Source organism: Limulus polyphemus, unplaced genomic scaffold (assembly GCF_000517525.1).
Source record: "Limulus polyphemus unplaced genomic scaffold, Limulus_polyphemus-2.1.2 Scaffold437, whole genome shotgun sequence".
Classification (NCBI taxonomy): Eukaryota; Metazoa; Arthropoda; class Merostomata; order Xiphosura; family Limulidae; genus Limulus; species Limulus polyphemus.
Genome location: NW_013666047.1, coordinates 103823 through 122287, shown reverse-complemented (window position 1 = coordinate 122287; position 18465 = coordinate 103823). Strand labels below are relative to the sequence as shown.

Below are 18465 nucleotides of genomic sequence, written 5' to 3'. Positions count from 1 at the left end.
ATTAAACACAAAGCTACACAATGGGCTATCTGTGCTCTGCCCACCATGGGGATCGAAACCCGGTTTCTAGCGTTGTAAGTCCGTAGACATACCGCTGTGCCACTGGGGGCAAGAAAGAAAGAGACTCTACTTTATAACAAATTTTTGTGAAATAGCGCACATCATAGAGGAATGACCCAGAGAAATATGCAGCTAGAAGGAAAGAAATTTCGCCACATTCCTTGACCAACGTTTCAATGGAAAAATTACACACTTATGCATGTGCAAAATGTTTGAAAATTCTTGGTGAAAATGAAATGTTACCTTGCTAACTAAATACCAAATGAAAGTGAAACTAAATGTAACCTAAGCTATATTTGACCGAGTTTGGAGTTCAAAAAGAGAAGTAAGATACAAATAAAGGTAACCGGCTTATGATACTTCAGTATTCGTTAAAATACTATCTGCCTGTATACGAGTTGGTTATTGAATTATCGTATCTGTTGTTACCTGTAAAAAAAACACCTTGTTAATATTTTGAAAACTTGAGAACACACATTAATCAAGGAGAAAGGTGACGTCCGTTTAAACGGACCGGTTATTAACCGAAGACATTAAGAGTTTGCTATTAGTTTACTATTATGATTTACTTACTAAACAAATTAAATGAATCTCTTGTAGTAAAACAAGAGGGGAAAATATTAAAAACAATTGAAAGTGTAGGAGTGGGTGCACCAAAAAATGAGGAAACAAGGTAGGAACGGAAGGGAGGAAAGGTAGGTAGGTAATAAAACTTCCTCTGTACAACCTCACAAGAGGACGTGTTTATTTTATCTATCATGTATACAATAAGCCAGGTGGACTAAACTTATCTAACTTAGTTATTCTTATCATACAATGACTAGAGGTTTCTGTGAATCGAATTATTGGAGACAATACATGTATTGTAAAGTCTGTTTATACAATACCAAGAGAATCAGATATTAGTATGGACCCATAACTTGTATATTTTGTTTTTTCTTTACAACTTGTCCCTCCTTTTGCCATAGCGTGAAAAGGCAACAGGATTTCGTACATTAGCTATATAGGTGTATTAAAATACAAAGATATAAAAATCCTAAAAGTTTCTGTGTATCGATGTTATGGATTCATTACTGTCTATACAAAAGTAAACGAATCATAGACACACTTTTGTATGTGCCCATGTGTTTTATAACATCATGAAGACAGAAAAATGAAGTAGGCATGGACTGGATGTTGGACACGCCCCCTTGTGAAGTTGTACAGAGGAAGTTTTATTACACCATGGCCATTCCTACCTTGTTTCCTCACTTTTTAGTGCACACATTCCTACACTTTAATTTTTTTAAATATTTTGTCCACTTGTTCATGCACTTTTTTCGTATAAGGTGACATGACCTTATGTAGCATTCATTCATTTGTATATCATCAGTGTGAGTGTGCATCATAATATTATTGTATGTGCAAATAAAATTATGTGTGTGGTGTACATTCTTTTTACTTATGGTGTGTGTACACATCGTGAGCGTGCTGTACATGTGATGGCACACACTCTATCGTGTACAATATCATTTGGATGATACAGTGTGAGCTGTGGTTGTGTACATATATTAAGGGTTGATGAATTAGTCAATTTAATTAAATACTTCCCGCTAGCACTAGCACATGGTCACTGTGCTATTATTCTATTTGGTGCACTTATAACTATAGTAAGTCTGTTTGTTACACAGCTAGAAGCTTTCAACAATATCAGTCAGTCAGTGAGATTGAGAAGTTATGGTTTTTGTGAATTTTTTGTATCTGCTTTGTTGACTTTCTCAAGCGGTTCTGTGACTTGCAGTTTTGTATATGGTTTGTTTATCATCTAAGGTTTTCTCTCAAATACTTTTGAAGATTTATTGTTTTTTGTTATCGAAACCCAATTTTAAGCGCTATAAGTCCTTTCGATTTTTTCTTCATCTTGAATTGAACAAACTTTTATATGTGAATCAACGAAAACAAAAAGACTAAATACTAGTGAATATTACACGAGTTTTGTTAGCAGGTTCGTATTTTGCCTTTTTGAATACTACGTTTATAAACATTGTGCTGTAAAAACTTCTTTAAGCAATTGTTAGTGTGCTCGGGCCAGCCATAGCCTAATGGTTTATGGTTCGTTACTGCAAAAACACACTACACGCTCTGGGGTCATCGGCACAAGAGTAATCCAAACGTTGGCGGTGTTGTTGTTGACTGTTTGCCTTCCCTGTAGTCTATCAGTTCAAAATGGAGACGACTATACGCAGATAAGGCTTTGCAAGAAAGTATTGAAACAAATAAACAGTGTGCTTTTATCTTCATTACTGATAATAGGTGAAAAGAATCCCTACAATATTGTAACATATTCGTTAGTGAAAGCAGGTGAAAAGAGTCCGTACAATATTGTAACGTGTTCATTACTGACAGCTGATGGAAACAGGTGCTACAATATTATAATGTGTTCGATAACAGAAAACTAGTGTAAAGCCTGCGACATTCTTCTCTAACCTTTGTGAAAGAAAACCTTCCTATACTGCTTAACAAGTTAGTTCTCCGAAATGGGCCAAAGGTCACCTGTTTTAACTACTCGCACCGTTATACAGTAGTGTGTTGTCAGTCAGTAGACAATAAAATGACGTCATTTAAGGGACACTTAACATTGTATTTGTATGGTCGTGACGTTACTAATACGTGCGGATGCCATGAATCACGAGAAGAATTATATACTCTGTAGGGTACAACACAACATGACATATGAACTTCAAAAGCAAGAAATAAATATATTGTTACTCTTAATTTTAGTTTCATTTACTCTTGAAACAGAACACTTTCAGGGACCGTCCGGAAGTATATCTAGTCTATATACACACACATTAACTTCCCATATTACGTCTTCATTTGATAATACTTTTTGGTTTATTTACTTTCTATATTTTTCTAATTTATTAATTGTCATTGTTTGTTTGGATACTTTAGTATAAAACACGACATTCAATCGACAAAAGCAACGTTAAATGTAATAATACAGACGCAGCTTCTGTCTTTGAAATATTTTTTTCTTTCAAACGTTTTTCAAGAAGCTACCCAAATGGTTATCAGTGCATAGCCGTCCTTAATTTGAGCTATTCGCAGGCTACTCCTTTCCCTGACCGAAAAGTCAAATTTGAACTCGCTTTTATAGTATATCTACAGCACCAATGCGCTGCCCCCTGCTTTTTTTTAGCAGCAAAGGACCACGAACCATGAACCCTCGGATTCACACTCTAAGTAATAGTGACTGGTGTTTCACCCCACTAGTTAAAAAACCTAACATCACCTCCGAAGTTTAACAATTAACGTCTGTTCAAATTTTTTTTAACCTCATTGACACATCTATTTTCATACATGAATTAAACCTGTATATTTGTCGTAAAGTATTTTTAAAATATTATTTACGACGTATTTTTGTGTGTGTATTTTGTAAGTTTATGTTTGGGTATTATTAAAGGTAAAACTCCTTTTATATGTTTGTTGATATACATTATACTCTCTTAACTTAAACAAATAAAAAATATTTATTTCCAATTTACATTCAGCTCAAATATAGCATGAGCAAAATATCAATACGTAGAAATATACATAAAAATACTCTTGGAAGCTTATTTGAGTTTAAAGACGATGATTTTTGATATTTTATATGTAGTTTCTAATTAAATCCAACACTCATTTTACGTTTGTAAGACTGAATTTTCAAACAGAACCACAATAAAATGTTATTTTTCAAATTCAAAGATATCGTACATTATTTAATGAAAACATAAACAGTTACTTACGCTTAAGTAATTATACTCTATAAAACTGCTTAAAAACGGAAGTTAAAGATATGGCAATAAAAGCTTTATGGATGAACTGCACTTTCATAATTAACTCTTATGAACAAAAACGACAATGAATCTGCTCTTTAAAAAAAGTAGGGGAACGATTATTTGCAATTTTTAATAATTTAAGTTAGAACACAGTATTTTAGATGTTTCAGTTAAAACTACCTAAAAAGAAAAATTAAACCTTTCCCATGTACGCGACACACAAACTGATAGAGTTATATCACGTTTCTTAATTGTTAATTACCTAAATATTTATTGGCTAGATACAAAATGAGGGGAACCTGGTATGAAATGTTACGAAACTGGCATATTTCAGTACTGAACCTCACACACAGTACTGATAATGATTAGCCAATTGATGATCAATACTACATTTTTTACTTACAACTGTTCTGTTTTTACTTTTACCAGAGCTTAAAAAAACAGATTAAATGCCTTCTAAAGTTGGTCGGTATTGAGAAAATATATCGCCATAAAATGCCTTAAGCATTACAGGATTGTTTTATATAAACTATTGTTTGAGGGGACTGTATTTATTATTATTATTATTCATTTACCCATTTTTATCAAAGAAAACTAATTCATTATTGTTATCGTTCTTTAAAAGTGATCTAAGTATCTCGTGTTCGAGTGTATTATCAAGGTAAATTATAAATAATATACTCGATAAATACTAATAAAGATTCATAGCACTAAAATACATAACTTTTCTCAGTCATTTCTAGGCACTTTTTCAAATACAGGTGTTTTCAATAGTGGCATGTTAATCAATTTCTTTGACTAACTCATCACAACTAACTGTATTTGTATTTTATACGACTTTGATAATCGTATTGCAACATTATTTAGTTCACTAGTGAAAAAAATGATTGATAATGAAAAGCATTTTAAAAATAGAAAAAGTCATATATTCACAATATCTAAATTTCATTACAGATTTAAAAAAGAATTAATAATTACTTAAACCAAATCAGAAGTTTTATTCTTATGTTTTCCTCATAATATTAAAATATCTTACAAAAATATTGCAACCAGAAACCTATTTCCTTTAAAATTATTTTACATTTCAGTTTGCGCTAAAACAATCTGTAAACCAAAACAGCTCAACAATGTTCGATAAGTGCAACACTGTGTTTAAGAACATTTTCTCAGTTTTAAATAAAACCTAAACAATCTTCTTTCAAATTTGCAGTTCTTTGGTGATTGTTGATAATCAAGGGGTGGTACGCAGCTTAATAGATGTTGTAGTATCTATAAATAACGCACCTATTTAGATCAGACTGGCCCATTCATTCAGTACATACACTCATTGTTAAGTTCAAACTCCGTGAACTGGTGTCAAAGAGTTAAAAAAAAGCTACAAAGGAACTTTTAACATTATCTATATGTTTAAAATACTATCAAGACATTAAAAATAGGCTTTGAATGGAATGTTACATAATTTTTTTTTGTGGGGTGTAACAGTTCAATTAGTATTAGTTCATATATATCTACCTTCGTAACTTATTTTAAACTGGCCTCAATACAAACCACAAATAACTGTTTTTATTTGTTGGTTTATATAACCTAAAACAATAAACGTGTATTTTTTATATTCAGACTTTATATTTAAACGTTAGATATATACAGTTACATCATTACTACTTCTATTTTATAAGCAACATTCTCTGTAATAGCACCCTTAGTAACAGTAAAACCATACTAGCGAATTGGGTTATTTGGAAAGACGATGAAAACGAGTATAAGTGTTGGTCAAGAAACCTCTGTGGGGTTGATAAGATAACCCACTAACTAGTGGTGCAGTGTACAAGCTACATGCCACCTAATACAACGAAGTGACACGTACAAAAATTGAAAACAACAAAAACTATGCTGATAAAGGATGTAATTATGGAAAGTCAATATCTGTCGTCAGGGTGTGTTAGTTGAATTGACTTTGGGTGAACACAGGTTTATCATCAGCAGTTTGTGTACAGGTATTAATAGATTTATCAAAGCACACATGAAAATACTTCTACCGTGTTCACTCCCTACCAATAATATACAGAACCATAATTAATACAAGTTTTCAGATAAGGCAGTATTATTGTCAAGTTACTCTATACGTGCACCAGAAGGCTCTGTAACTCACGTTTTTCAAGTAAATATATATATATATATATATATATACGACTCACTGGAGACCTCTTTATTATTCTATTATTGGACAATATGATTTAATTTTTTTGCAATCATTTTTATACAGACTTTTGATCGTATAGGTGTTTCACCTATTTGTTTGTTTGTTTTTATACATTTTGAAACGCGAACATTTTATGAATATTTTAGGTTTAACTTCATACAACATAGAATAAAGATATCACTGTACATTAACAATTTGTCCAACAATAACTATATCGATCTCTTGGAAAAGGCGTTTGAATAAAGGGCATAAAGCTAAAATAACATGACAACTATATTTTATCGCGACAAACTTACGGTCGTTGTGACATTTTGGTAAGAACTCTATCTAAACAAGAACTATACAATGACATGTGATGACTTCCTCTAAATATTAATTAAATCATCTCTATACAAGTAATGCACACTGAAATAATCCACTTCTTCATGCACACTCAGTCGTCGGTCATTAGAAATACGTCTTCATTACCATTTCATTCAATAAACATTTCAGATTATTACGACGATTAGGAAGTTCAAAGAGAAAAAATCTTTCTCAAAACCTCCGACTGAATTCATCAAATGTCCTCTGTTTCTTTGGGTACCAGTTTGTCATTTCTCTCGATAATCTGGACTGTAAGTCGTTTACGAAACAGGTTTACAAAACTTGAATCACCGTCAACAAATACTACTACCTTTCACTTTGCAAACATGCCAGATCGTCTGTACTTTACTGGTACTGTGGTCTCCATCCGGTGGCATTAGGTCCAAACTTGTACACCAGACGGCGCCCAAACACAGGTAGCAGAACCTGGCTCTTGTAGTAATATCTGTTGCGTAAACAATTATACACGACATTTTTTGTTAATAGCAAATACGAGTTTTTGTTGGCTAAAAACTGTGGTGTTTATGTAAACAACTTTATATTTTCAAATACACAAGAGCATAAACATCATAAATACAAAAACTATGTATTAACAAAGCATGTGGTCTGCGTACATAACAGTCTGGAATGTAAACCTTACCATGTACAAAATAAATCAACATACATTCAAGCTATAACAAAAAAAAAGTTAAAATCAATATTATTATTATATGAAAATAATATGCTGGTTACAGTATTACATATTTAAATAATTACAATATTATAATTATGAAAACACAAGCCTGAAAATTAATTTTTCCCATAACCAACAATAAAAGTTAAAATAAAAACATTTACTTAAAAAATAAACTGTAGTATCGATACAAGTGTGATGAGAAAGTAACACTTAGTACCAAGAATAATTGCAGACGTTAGTAATCATCCAACGATTCTCAAAAACATTTATATGAACATTAAAAAACACGTTCTTGCTTCAAACACATCCTCAAATATGGAACTTATGTTGACTACTTAACGAACTAGATAATTAACGGTAAATGAGATCAGGACTTGTTTTGGTTGTTGTGTTAACACGAGATATTTATACTATGTTAAACTTCTCATGGTATAAAAAACAATCGTGTGTTAAACCTTTCTCACTTACGCTACAAAAGTAAAATACTAACTATGACTTGACTTCTTGTGTAAAAAAAAAAAAAAATACACAAAAATATTTACAAATGTACAGTCCTTTAAAATCATTTGCGAAATACCAACAAAACAAATGTTGATACTCTTATAGGCCTATTTTTATTGTTTCGATTGTAATAAAAGATCAAACAAAAGACATGCAAGTATCACACTCAATTATACAGTACGAGAACAATGTACATGTATAATTAGGTTTCTGGTGATATCCATACTATACTAGAGCATCAATTGCATGATACTCAAATTACAAGTGTCATCTACGTGAATGACCAGGAATCACGATTTGGAAAACAAAACTGGACAATCACGATATAAGTAACCTTGGATTTCAGTGCCACGTCTAGTAACAGATGAGGTGTTTGTGAAAAAAAAAAAGTTTGCTAAGGAAGCAAAGTGCTCAGCCACCAGATAATCCACGAAAAGCACTAATTTGACAATATATTTCTCCAATCTTCACAGTCCTTCTGTTTTCTCTTAAATGTTTTCAATACTCAGAATGCAATATGGATGTTCATCTCATCCACACACAGACTGTTTTTAGCACTATGAATACCCATAACTAACTGCTGCTTTCTAGTATTTTTAACAAATAAAACGAATTTTAGAAGAAAATTGCCGATTATTTTTGTTATCCGAAATTATTAACTTTGAAAATATGAGGTATCCTTATAACCTTTCATTGGAATTAGTTTTACCAAGAACTGGAGGGTAAAAACAAACGTTCCTAGATTCTGAGAGCACAACAGATTAGCATGTCCCTTCATCTGGAAAGGAACGCAATGTCCACCGACCAACGAATCCCTTCATTACTAAGGCTGTAACCACCAAGTAAAGCTGTAACCACTAAGCAACGCGTCCCTTCATTAGTAAGGCTATAACCACCAAGTAAAGCGTCTCTTTCTTAGTAAAGCTGTAACTACCAAGCAACGCGTCCCTTCTTTGGTAAGACTGTAACTACCAAGCAACGCGTCCCTTCTTTGGTAAGACTGTGACCACCAAGCAATGCGTCCCTTCTTTAGTAAGGCTCGAACTACCAAGTAAAGCTGTAGCCACCATCCAACGTGTCCCTTCATTAGTAATGTTGTAACCACCAAGTAAGCATCCCTTCAGTAACAAAGATGTGTGTGTTTTCTTATATCAAAGCCACATCGGGATATCTCCTGTGTCCACAGAGAGGAATCGAACCCCTTATTCCAGGACTGTAAATCCGAAGACTTACCGCTGTTCCACCAGGGGACAAAAAAGATGTAACCTCTATTTAACATGACCCTTCACTGAAATCTGTTATCACGTTACGTCATTTATTGAGTGGAATCAATTTGTTTTACAAAATTATTCCAACAATAATTAGACTTATCTAAACAGTAGCTCCAATCCAAAGTATATTTATGCGCGCTTACTACAACTGTATAAGAAAAACAAACAATTAAACTAATAAAGTCTAATATAATATATTGGTATACAATATCATCATGAAACTGATCCATTGTGTGTTTGTTAGCATCCACCGCACAGAGTTGAATGGTTCGCTTACTGTTTTGATTTAGGTATTTTACCAAGTACAGTAATAAAACAAAGCCTATGAAATAGAGCACATTTACAGTTTTTGTGGACAGACTTTTGGCTTTAAATTTAAAGTACTTAATCAGTTAAATAGTCAGTTATTCCCTTCCATAAAGTAAGGTATACAACTAGCATCTAATGAGATCTCTGTGATTCAATTAGAGAAAACAGAAGGAAGAGGATCATTATTTAAACCCTGTCATTTATAATTTTTGCTTCCTTAACGGGTACCTCAGATAATATATAACAAGATCTGGGTGAATTCTGGTGTGTACTTGACGGAAAACTCAATTGCAATTATCCTTCGAATTCAATTCTGTGTTCTTTACTTTTTTTTTGCATGTATCTGTACTTTACTGGATAAGAGTGGACCTCATGTTTTACTTCTTTGATTGTTTCGAAGAAATAGAATTAATGCTACACAATGAAAGTTACCAATAAGGATCTGTATAGAAAAATCGTATATGAATTTTAATAAAATATTAAAACTTTCTGAATATTAAACATCACAAATTGTTATAACACTTCAAAATCATTGTTCAGTTACAGGAATTAAAATTATTTTATAGATATTAGATTGGAATCACTCTTTGGCCTTTAACTATGTTAATATGTTCAATATGTCTTCGTCAAGAATTTAATTAAGTAGGCTTTCAATATTGGTATACTCTGTTAAAGGAACTTTCAAGCACCACATAATAGATGACAACATTAACCATGGGTTCCATGTTAATTAAGCCTTAAGCAAACTTATATGAAAACATGACCATGTTTACACTTCCAGGAAGCATCAGCTGAAGACTATGAAACATATACACTTACAAAACAAATGTCGGAAGCAGGCCTGAGTAGGCGGGAATTGCGAGTTTTAGTTACATTTGCCCACTCTCTTCTAGTGCTCTAATCACCACCTCAAGTAAACAAAAAAATGTTAATTTTAAAGAAGATAGAGAAAATACAGATACAAAAATATTCATGCTTCTAGCAAATTATATTATTTTATGTTTTTTATATTTTAGTTAGTACAACAGTGTCATTAAAGGAAAGACCCCAAAGACGAGCATCATCACCACCACCACCACCACCAAAAAAGTGACATCAGACCATGCAGTTAGGCTGTCGCCACCCTGAAGCTCGAGGACCAAACTTGTAAACAAGTTTCTTAGGAAGACCTTCGTTCTTAGGAACTGGTGCCAAAATGCCGACATTGTAGTAGGTCCTAAGAGTAGTACAGAGAAAACATAAGTTAGTGAGATTATCGTTACCTACTGCACTCATCCTGTTTATTGATGAAGAAATCATGTGTGTGTGCAGAAAAAATAGAAAATAATATATTATGATTGATATCACCAAAAGTTACTAACACGCAAATAAAGTTTTGTTCTGCATTTTGTTTTGTTTTTTCTGTCTTAATCAAAATCTAATGAATGTTAAATCAATATTTCACGGTTTTATGGTGAACGCCTTTAAAATATTTACCATTAAAACGACAGGACACATGTAATACGAGATCGAAACCTTATATAGGTCAGATATTGGACAACGCTTTCATAATTGATATACGTACTCTCGATACGGCATTTCAGTTTTACTTGCTTGTTTTAGAACAAAACCATTTTGGGCTATCTTCTGTGTTCATCGCGGGGAATTTAACCCTGGATTTTAGCATTGCAAGTCCAAAGACTTACCGCTGTCCCATTGAGGGACATCTGATTTACAACAGAATTAAGATATACAAACATCAGGAACTTAGTTTTTGCTTTAATTATCCGGTCTCGACAATAACATGAAATGTTAACTACCCTATTAAAAAGTTCTTAATAACTTGCAACGGATGCTGGTTATTTTAGTAAACCAATAAAATTCAGTTTGTTACAATAAGACAAGTTAAAACAGCTTTATTATATTGTACAGCTTGAAAATGTATAGCCTACAATAATTATTTCGCATTTATAGAAGTCGTTCTTCTTTTGAAAGAAATATATTGTTTCGTACAAACTATACTGCAGCTTGTATCCAAACAATCACCTCTTGTTTAAACAATTGAAACTGTTAACAATATCTAATTAATTCATAAACTACAGTTTTTACGAAACTCATATTTTATATAGTTTGTTATTATTTGTTTGTTGTTTTATGCAAATCAACCCATACAAATAGGCTATCTACGTTCTGTCCAGCGCGAAAAATCGAACCCCGGATGTTAGTATTGTATGTCTGTAAACTTACTGGAGGACTTCTCATTATTATTTAATTCGTATACCTTTCATGTAAGTATAATATAAATACACATTTCAGTGCAAGACTTGCAACTCTAACAACACGTCAGTGCAAGATTTGCAACTCTAGCGACAGGTCAGTGCGAGATTTGCAACTCTAACGACACGTCATTGCCACATTTGCAACCCTGACGACACGTCATTGCCACAGTTTTGCAAATGTGGCAATGACGTGTCGTTAGAGTTGCAAATGTGGCAATGACGTGTCGTTAGAGTTGCCTCTAACAACACGTAACAAACCATACCTCATTGCTCTGCTCAGCTTTTCATACGTCATACTTGTGTTCTGTTTTCGTTCTCCCCACAGTTTGGCGACTTTATCCGATTGTACGAACTTGAATATTCCTTCCTCACGTCTCTCCCACCGGATATATGTTGGGTTGTACAAAGGATTCAGCAACAAGTCCCGGATAAACTCCCAAAGTTTTCCGTGACCTTTTCCTGGGTTGAAAATTATGGTTAAACGCCTTCAAAGTAATTTAATTTTGATACCTTATTCTAATTCACTTAAAACATCAATGTTTCATGTATTTCAAAGAAAACGAAAAATTGTGGGTTATTTTTAAGCAGTTTTTTTATCCTAGTTGTGTCAATTTGTTTTAAGAAGTGACACATTCTTTTCTGGAATGGTAATTACACGTGGACATAAAGAATACTACAGATGTTCTTTAACAATAAGGTGAAACACCAATGTGTATTTTACGTAATGCAAGTTCAATATATTACATCTATTAATACTGATAGTTTTGTAAAAGTATATTTTATATTTTTAAAAACATGATTATATATAAGACATAAAAAAGAGAGCGCCCCCTGTGGGAAAACACACCAGGCACCTGAAATCTCACAACTCTTCCACGTGAAGTTCTTTTTATCTGTCGGTTGTGTTCATACTAGTTTTGTAGACAGACGTAAAAAAAACAGCGCCCCCTGGGCGAAAACACACCAGCACCTGAAATCTCACAACTCTTCCACGTAAAGTTCTTTCCATTTGCCGGTTGTGTTCATACTGGTTTTGTAGACAGTCTGTTCCGGTTCTCTACACCTGAACCAGAGAAGAAACAGGATATCCTGTAAGAACAACATTTAATTCTTACCTTGTCTGTTCCTTGATTTGGCATCCTTCTTAGGTGGCCTCCCTCTTCTCCCAGTTCCAGTCTTTTTCATCACCATGGGAACTGAAGGAAAAGCATCTCTCATAATATTGAAAGTAAACCACAGAAGCTTACATTACATCATATCATTTGTAAACCTTCTACCACACTGAAAATTCTGACATCCATAAACAACTTAAGATATAAAAGAATAAATAAACTTGCAATACACAAGAGTAAATCATATAAACTAAATGCAGATATAACAAGTTATTTCACTTAACGTGTTTCTTGTGTTCTACACTAACGATAGCATACAATAATATTTAAAAGATAGACAAAAAATTGTGCTTCTTCCAAAAACTGTACTTAACATTTAATAATTTATATGAATTGAAAATTAAACCTTTTGTCATCTAGACTAAGTCAAAAGTTGGATAATTCATTTCGATTTCGTCAAGTTTTTGCTAATCTATACCAGTGAAGTTTCTGAGCAAAAATAATTCAATATTGTTTTTGGGAAACAGATACCAAAACGCTAGAAAACAACCCATCCTTTTTGGGTCATTTTGGCCCAATAATTTCAACGATAATACTAGCAATGATAAGATGTTTAAGTTTTTTGTAGAAGTGTTTATTGTAGTTACACACAAAAAAAAAACTGTTGGCTCATTAAGGCAGTTAGTTCTGGTTTGTAACTACACCTATTTTAAGCCTAATAAAACTACACCATATAATAGTATCAGATGGGGTATAAATCCGGACCACGTCGAACTAATAGGATAATGATACATCTCAAATTGAGTTGTGTTCACTTTCCATGATTTTCAATGTGGTTTCCGGTTTGTTTGTTTGTTTTTCTACATATTACATCTTGCGTTAATGTGGTTCATCAAGACTTACTCGGTTTTTGGACGGAGGTAATGGAAGGTATAAAATGAACAGAGTTTACTTGTTTTTCATTCACCGTGCTGAAGCAGCTTGTGGCGCTACTGGTACTCTCACGATCAGAATCTGACGTAATCGAGGAAGAGAAATACAATATCAGACCAGTATAAACAAAAACATTTCCACCAACTGAACTGAATCTCACATTCACTTTATTAGAACACATACCTTGAAAAAATCTAGTATATTATACACTAATAAAGCAGTAATGGCAACACTGACATTATTCTTTTCGACGAATTAAATACATATAATTTCAAATACTGTTCTTTCCTCCACACACGACAATGTAATACTAAAACAATTCTACAAACTTCCAGCAGTTCTTTATTAACGAAGAATTTGTACACTGCATTTCGTTGCTCTGACTCAAGAATTTTATCCGGTTCGTCAGACAATTCTAGTTGGAACGCCGACAGTTTATAGGTGCGCATATTAATTTATAGGTGCGTATATTAATTGTACAAGTACCACTACACCAAGGGGTTTCATTAAAATACATAGAAATGTTTGTTTTATAAAATGTGCAGAAACATATTTCAGCTTTGTTTTTTTGTTTTTGCACTGAAGAAAAGGTAAAAAGAGTAGTTTTAGAGTAAAACATATTACTGATTTATAAGAAAAGGTCAAATATTGGGCATTTCGGTTTTGTTACGCTTATTTCCAGGTTTTTTCTTGATTTGTGAAAGGCCTGTTACAGCGAAAGAACACCTCAATTGAAAACAAATCAAGTCTATTACACAAACGAACAAATACGCGAGTGTATATTAATCTGCTCTATTTACTATTTCTAAACTGAATAAATTGTATTATGCACCAAGCTGAAACAAATGTGTTGTATGTCAACATTTTGTTGTTGTTGTTGTTGGTTACTTTGGCCTTCTGGTACCTCAAAGTTACCCAGTCCTTCTATGAGGTCTTAATATAAACTCAAAGATATCCTAAAAACATACTTGCAACAAAGCTATAGAAGCAAAACTACCGATAAGAGCTAGCCGTCCCTAATTTAGTAGTGAAAGAACCGACAACTCTTGGGTTACTATTTTAGCAACTGACCGTCACATTATAACGCCCCCACGGCTGAAAGAGCGAGCATGTTTGGTTGAACTGAGATTCGAACCCGCAACTCTCAGATTGCGAGTCAAGCGCTCTAACCACCTGGTCTTGCCAGGCCTACTACCAATAAACCTTAATTAACCATTTTTTAGTGCAAACAGTGCTTTAATAAAATGAGCATCTATACCTGTGCATGAATATGAACTTGGACCAGGAATATCATGGCACCGAATGTGTTGCCAAGATTCTGACCCTTGACCTGGCCAAGGAGCAAGCTGATGTTGATCTTGGTGAAATGGTCGTACTGACATCACATTTTCGTTTCGGGCTTATAGAAAAAAATAAAATAAAAATAAATAACTGATTTAACAATAAGTAATACTTTTCTAAAATGAAAACAATGTTTTACAACAAACAGGTGTAATACCAGTAAACATACAACAATACATTTGATTCAGCAACTTCATTAAATACAACATATGTTCGGTAATATTATCAATACATCGGTACACGTGTTGGACAAAAAACAACAATATAACACCAAATTGTTGATTTTATTTAATTAGACACTCAACATTTCACTTTACAGATTTTTCAGGGGCGTTCCACTAAAAGAAACCGTAACTGAGAGTACAAAGCTTCAAATGGTTTAAATAATAAATATTATTTTATTACATTTCTTTCTGGTATTAATATATCTTCGATATACCAATATGCAGTACAGAAATTAAATAAAACAAAAATACATTTAATTCAAAAACTTCGTTACGTACAATGTATCTCTATAACAATATATGCAGTAATAATATGATAAGTAAAACAATACTAAGTTAATGTAATAAAAAATATTGAAGTAAAAATAATTATTTAAATGTCATAAATTTGATATAAAAAGGTTGTTATACTTATAAATATATTTTCTAAGATTGTACATCTCAACATGAATTACACTTACCACTATTAGCTTAGAGTACCCGTTAAGGAAACACAACTTGTATAAAGGACAGTGTTAGATAATGTCCCCTTCCTTTTTTGTTATTAAATCCCTAATGACGTCATTAGATGTAAATTGCATGCCCTACTTTGCAGAAGGGACTAACTGACTTATTTAACTGATTAAGTACTTGTGTCTTTAAATTCAAAGCCAAAAATCTATAACAAAATTTGAAATGTGTTCAACTTCATGATTTTTTTAAACCCACTTGTCAGGTAAAAACTCGTTAGAGTTTCCAGTTGCCACACCAAAAATTAAGCTAATCGAGCCCCTTAACTCTGGGTGATAAATGCTAACATACAAAAAAACAAAAATGGATCATCTTTACAGTAAGATGGTGATTACAAACAAAGCTCTCCTGGATTACACATGTAACTATGACGATTACAAACAAAGCTCTTCTGGGTTACACTTGCAACTATAATGATTACAAACAAAGCTTTCCTGGATTACACTTACCACTATGACGATTAAAACAAAGCTTCTCGAATTACACTTACCACTGTGATGACTACAACAAAGCTCTCCTGGATTACACTTACCACTGTGATGACTACAACAAAGCTTTCCTGGATTACACAACTATGATGATTACAAATAAAGCTTTCCTGGATTACACTTACAACTATGATGATTACAAACAAAGCTTTCTTGGATTACACTTACAACTATGATGACTACAACAAAGCTTTCCTGGATTACACAACTATGATGATTACAAATAAAGCTTTCCTGGATTACACAACTATGATGATTACAAATAAAGCTTTCCTGGATTACACTTACAACTATGATGACTACAACAAAGCTTTCCTGGATTACACAACTATGATGATTACAAACAAAGCTTTCCTGGATTACACAACTATGATGACTACAACAAAGCTCTCCTGGATTACACTTACCACTATGATGATAGAACATAAAGTACTGCAATGCCTCGTATATCCTTTGGCCATATTGTGGATCTAACCGTATAAAATCATAATTATCCATTTTTTCCAGGTCTCTCCCACAGAGACTGGTAAAACCAGGCACGTTTACGTCTATAGCCTCCACTTTGTTTTCTGCGATCCACCAATAAAGCCAATTGATGACGTCAGATGGATTCCAATCGTACACATTTTTATACTTGAAAGACATGTCTGATATTATGTCCCGCAGGTCTAAGTCTAGGTTGAAAGTAAAATTATTCTTGAATAAGTACGCATACTTTAGAGAATGAAAAACATATTCAATAAAGTACAAAGACTGCTTTCGTGGGTAATGAAGAAAACATTATTACATGTTTAACACAGTAACAATCATATAACGTTTCGACAAGGTTATCCGGTGAAGACAAAACCTTGTAGAAACGTTGTAAATTTGTTGCTATGTTAAACTTATAATAAAGTATTCTTCATTACCCATTTAAACAATCTTCAAACTTCATTATCTCATAAATTCCTCTTCATCAAATTCGAAAAAACAAAAACAAAATATTCATTGATAGATTTGCTTTTCCTTTAATAAACTATTCGTGTTCAAACTTCTAAACAGGTGTCCTTAAACGTATCACAATTTGTTCGTTTGTTTGCTGTAGAGAAAAGCCACATTGGGTTATTTTCTGTGTCAACCGTGGATAACTGAACCCCGGATTTGAGCGTTGTAACTCCGTAAAATTACCGTTGTCCCATCAAAATACATACAAGGTTATAGCAAGTGAAGCCTACTTTGTCATCAATATTAGCCTTGTCACAAGGCATTAGTATTATGCCTATTATACTTTCAAACACTACATTCACTAGTGTGGTTGGAATACTATTATTACAAACTCTTTTAATTCTTGAAAATCCTTTGCTATCAACATGTTGTATGACCTCATATGGTATCAGTTTGGAAATCCTTCGTTCGTCCATATCAGTTTAAAAAGAAGGTCAAAAAACTGATACGTTAAATTAAGTATTTTTTGCGAAAGTTATATTTACGACGAGAAAAAGAGTAAATATATAATTTCGTGGTTTTTACTACTAAATTGATAGGTTTCATTAGACTTATAGTGAATGTCATGACTGTTTTTTTCGAAGCAATTTTGATCTCTTATTACGAGAGAAAAAGCATTAAATATTATAAATACCGTAGGTTAAGAAATCGATGTAATGAACCCTATCTGTACACAGCTGGCTAGTACGGGAAGCTGCTTCCTAGTACATTCTTACAGCTTTATTTTGTCTCCAGCACGTTCTTTGCCAATTAATTGTGCCATTAATTACTCGAGGTTCTTCTTCTTCGCGTTTGTATCCTCTTTAACTCTACTAATTGGGCATATATTACTGAAACTCCGTGGGAAACCGAGAGGTTCCTGTTTCTTTATTTTTTGTGTAAAGACTTCACACTCCCACACTTCATTACTTTATTCGATGAATTTTATTTAGCAAGCTAGGGGTGATATAGGTTTATTTTATTATCAGATCTAGGTAGACAAAAGAAATAACAAAATAAATGAGTTCAACGTGATCTAACAGCATTTTTACTGGCTTCAAGTAAATTGACTTTTCTTTCCTCACAACTGCATGGAGTGTATGGTAGTTTTATCATCAAAAACACGTATTCAAAAATGACAACCTATCGGGATGTACATTAAACAAAATTACACAAATAATTTGCAAGTATAATTACAGAAGAATGTAATCATTGGCGAACATCATCTTCCTCGTTCCCTTTTACAGAAAAAGTTATACAATTAACGATACACACCTTTAGAAATTTCACAAATTATATTAATCATATATTATATGGGACATCATCCTTAAAACAAAATCAAATCAGAAACGACTACTTACGACTTCTCTTTTATCTAAGCCACGGGTTCTCAGCATTTTATTTTATAACTCACGCCCAACCGTAAATATTTGTTGGTATTTGTGTCCCCTCC

General features: G+C 33.0%; 1 protein-coding gene across 4 annotated transcripts in view; it reads right to left on the bottom strand.

Annotated features, from left to right (window-relative positions):
* Positions 1 to 3553: 3553 nt before the first annotated feature.
* Positions 3554 to 18465, bottom strand: part of LOC106458268 (ETS homologous factor-like) — a 58626-nt gene continuing 43714 nt past the window's right edge. For 2 of the 4 annotated variants that reach the window (XM_013917757.2, XM_013917755.2), the window contains exons 4-9: positions 16457 to 16723; positions 14745 to 14885; positions 13457 to 13567; positions 12557 to 12637; positions 11705 to 11900; positions 6997 to 10399 (exon numbers count right to left, since the gene is read on the bottom strand). In XM_013917757.2, the coding sequence (XP_013773211.1) occupies positions 10279 to 10399; positions 11705 to 11900; positions 12557 to 12637; positions 13457 to 13567; positions 14745 to 14885; positions 16457 to 16723 (917 nt within the window). In that variant the 3' untranslated portion in view covers positions 6997 to 10278. Of the gene's footprint in view, positions 6872 to 6996; positions 10400 to 11306; positions 11619 to 11678; positions 11901 to 12556; positions 12638 to 13456; positions 13568 to 14744; positions 14886 to 16456; positions 16724 to 18465 lie in introns of those variants that run through there. The other 2 variants (XM_013917756.2, XM_022384411.1) reach the window with 2 other exon arrangements.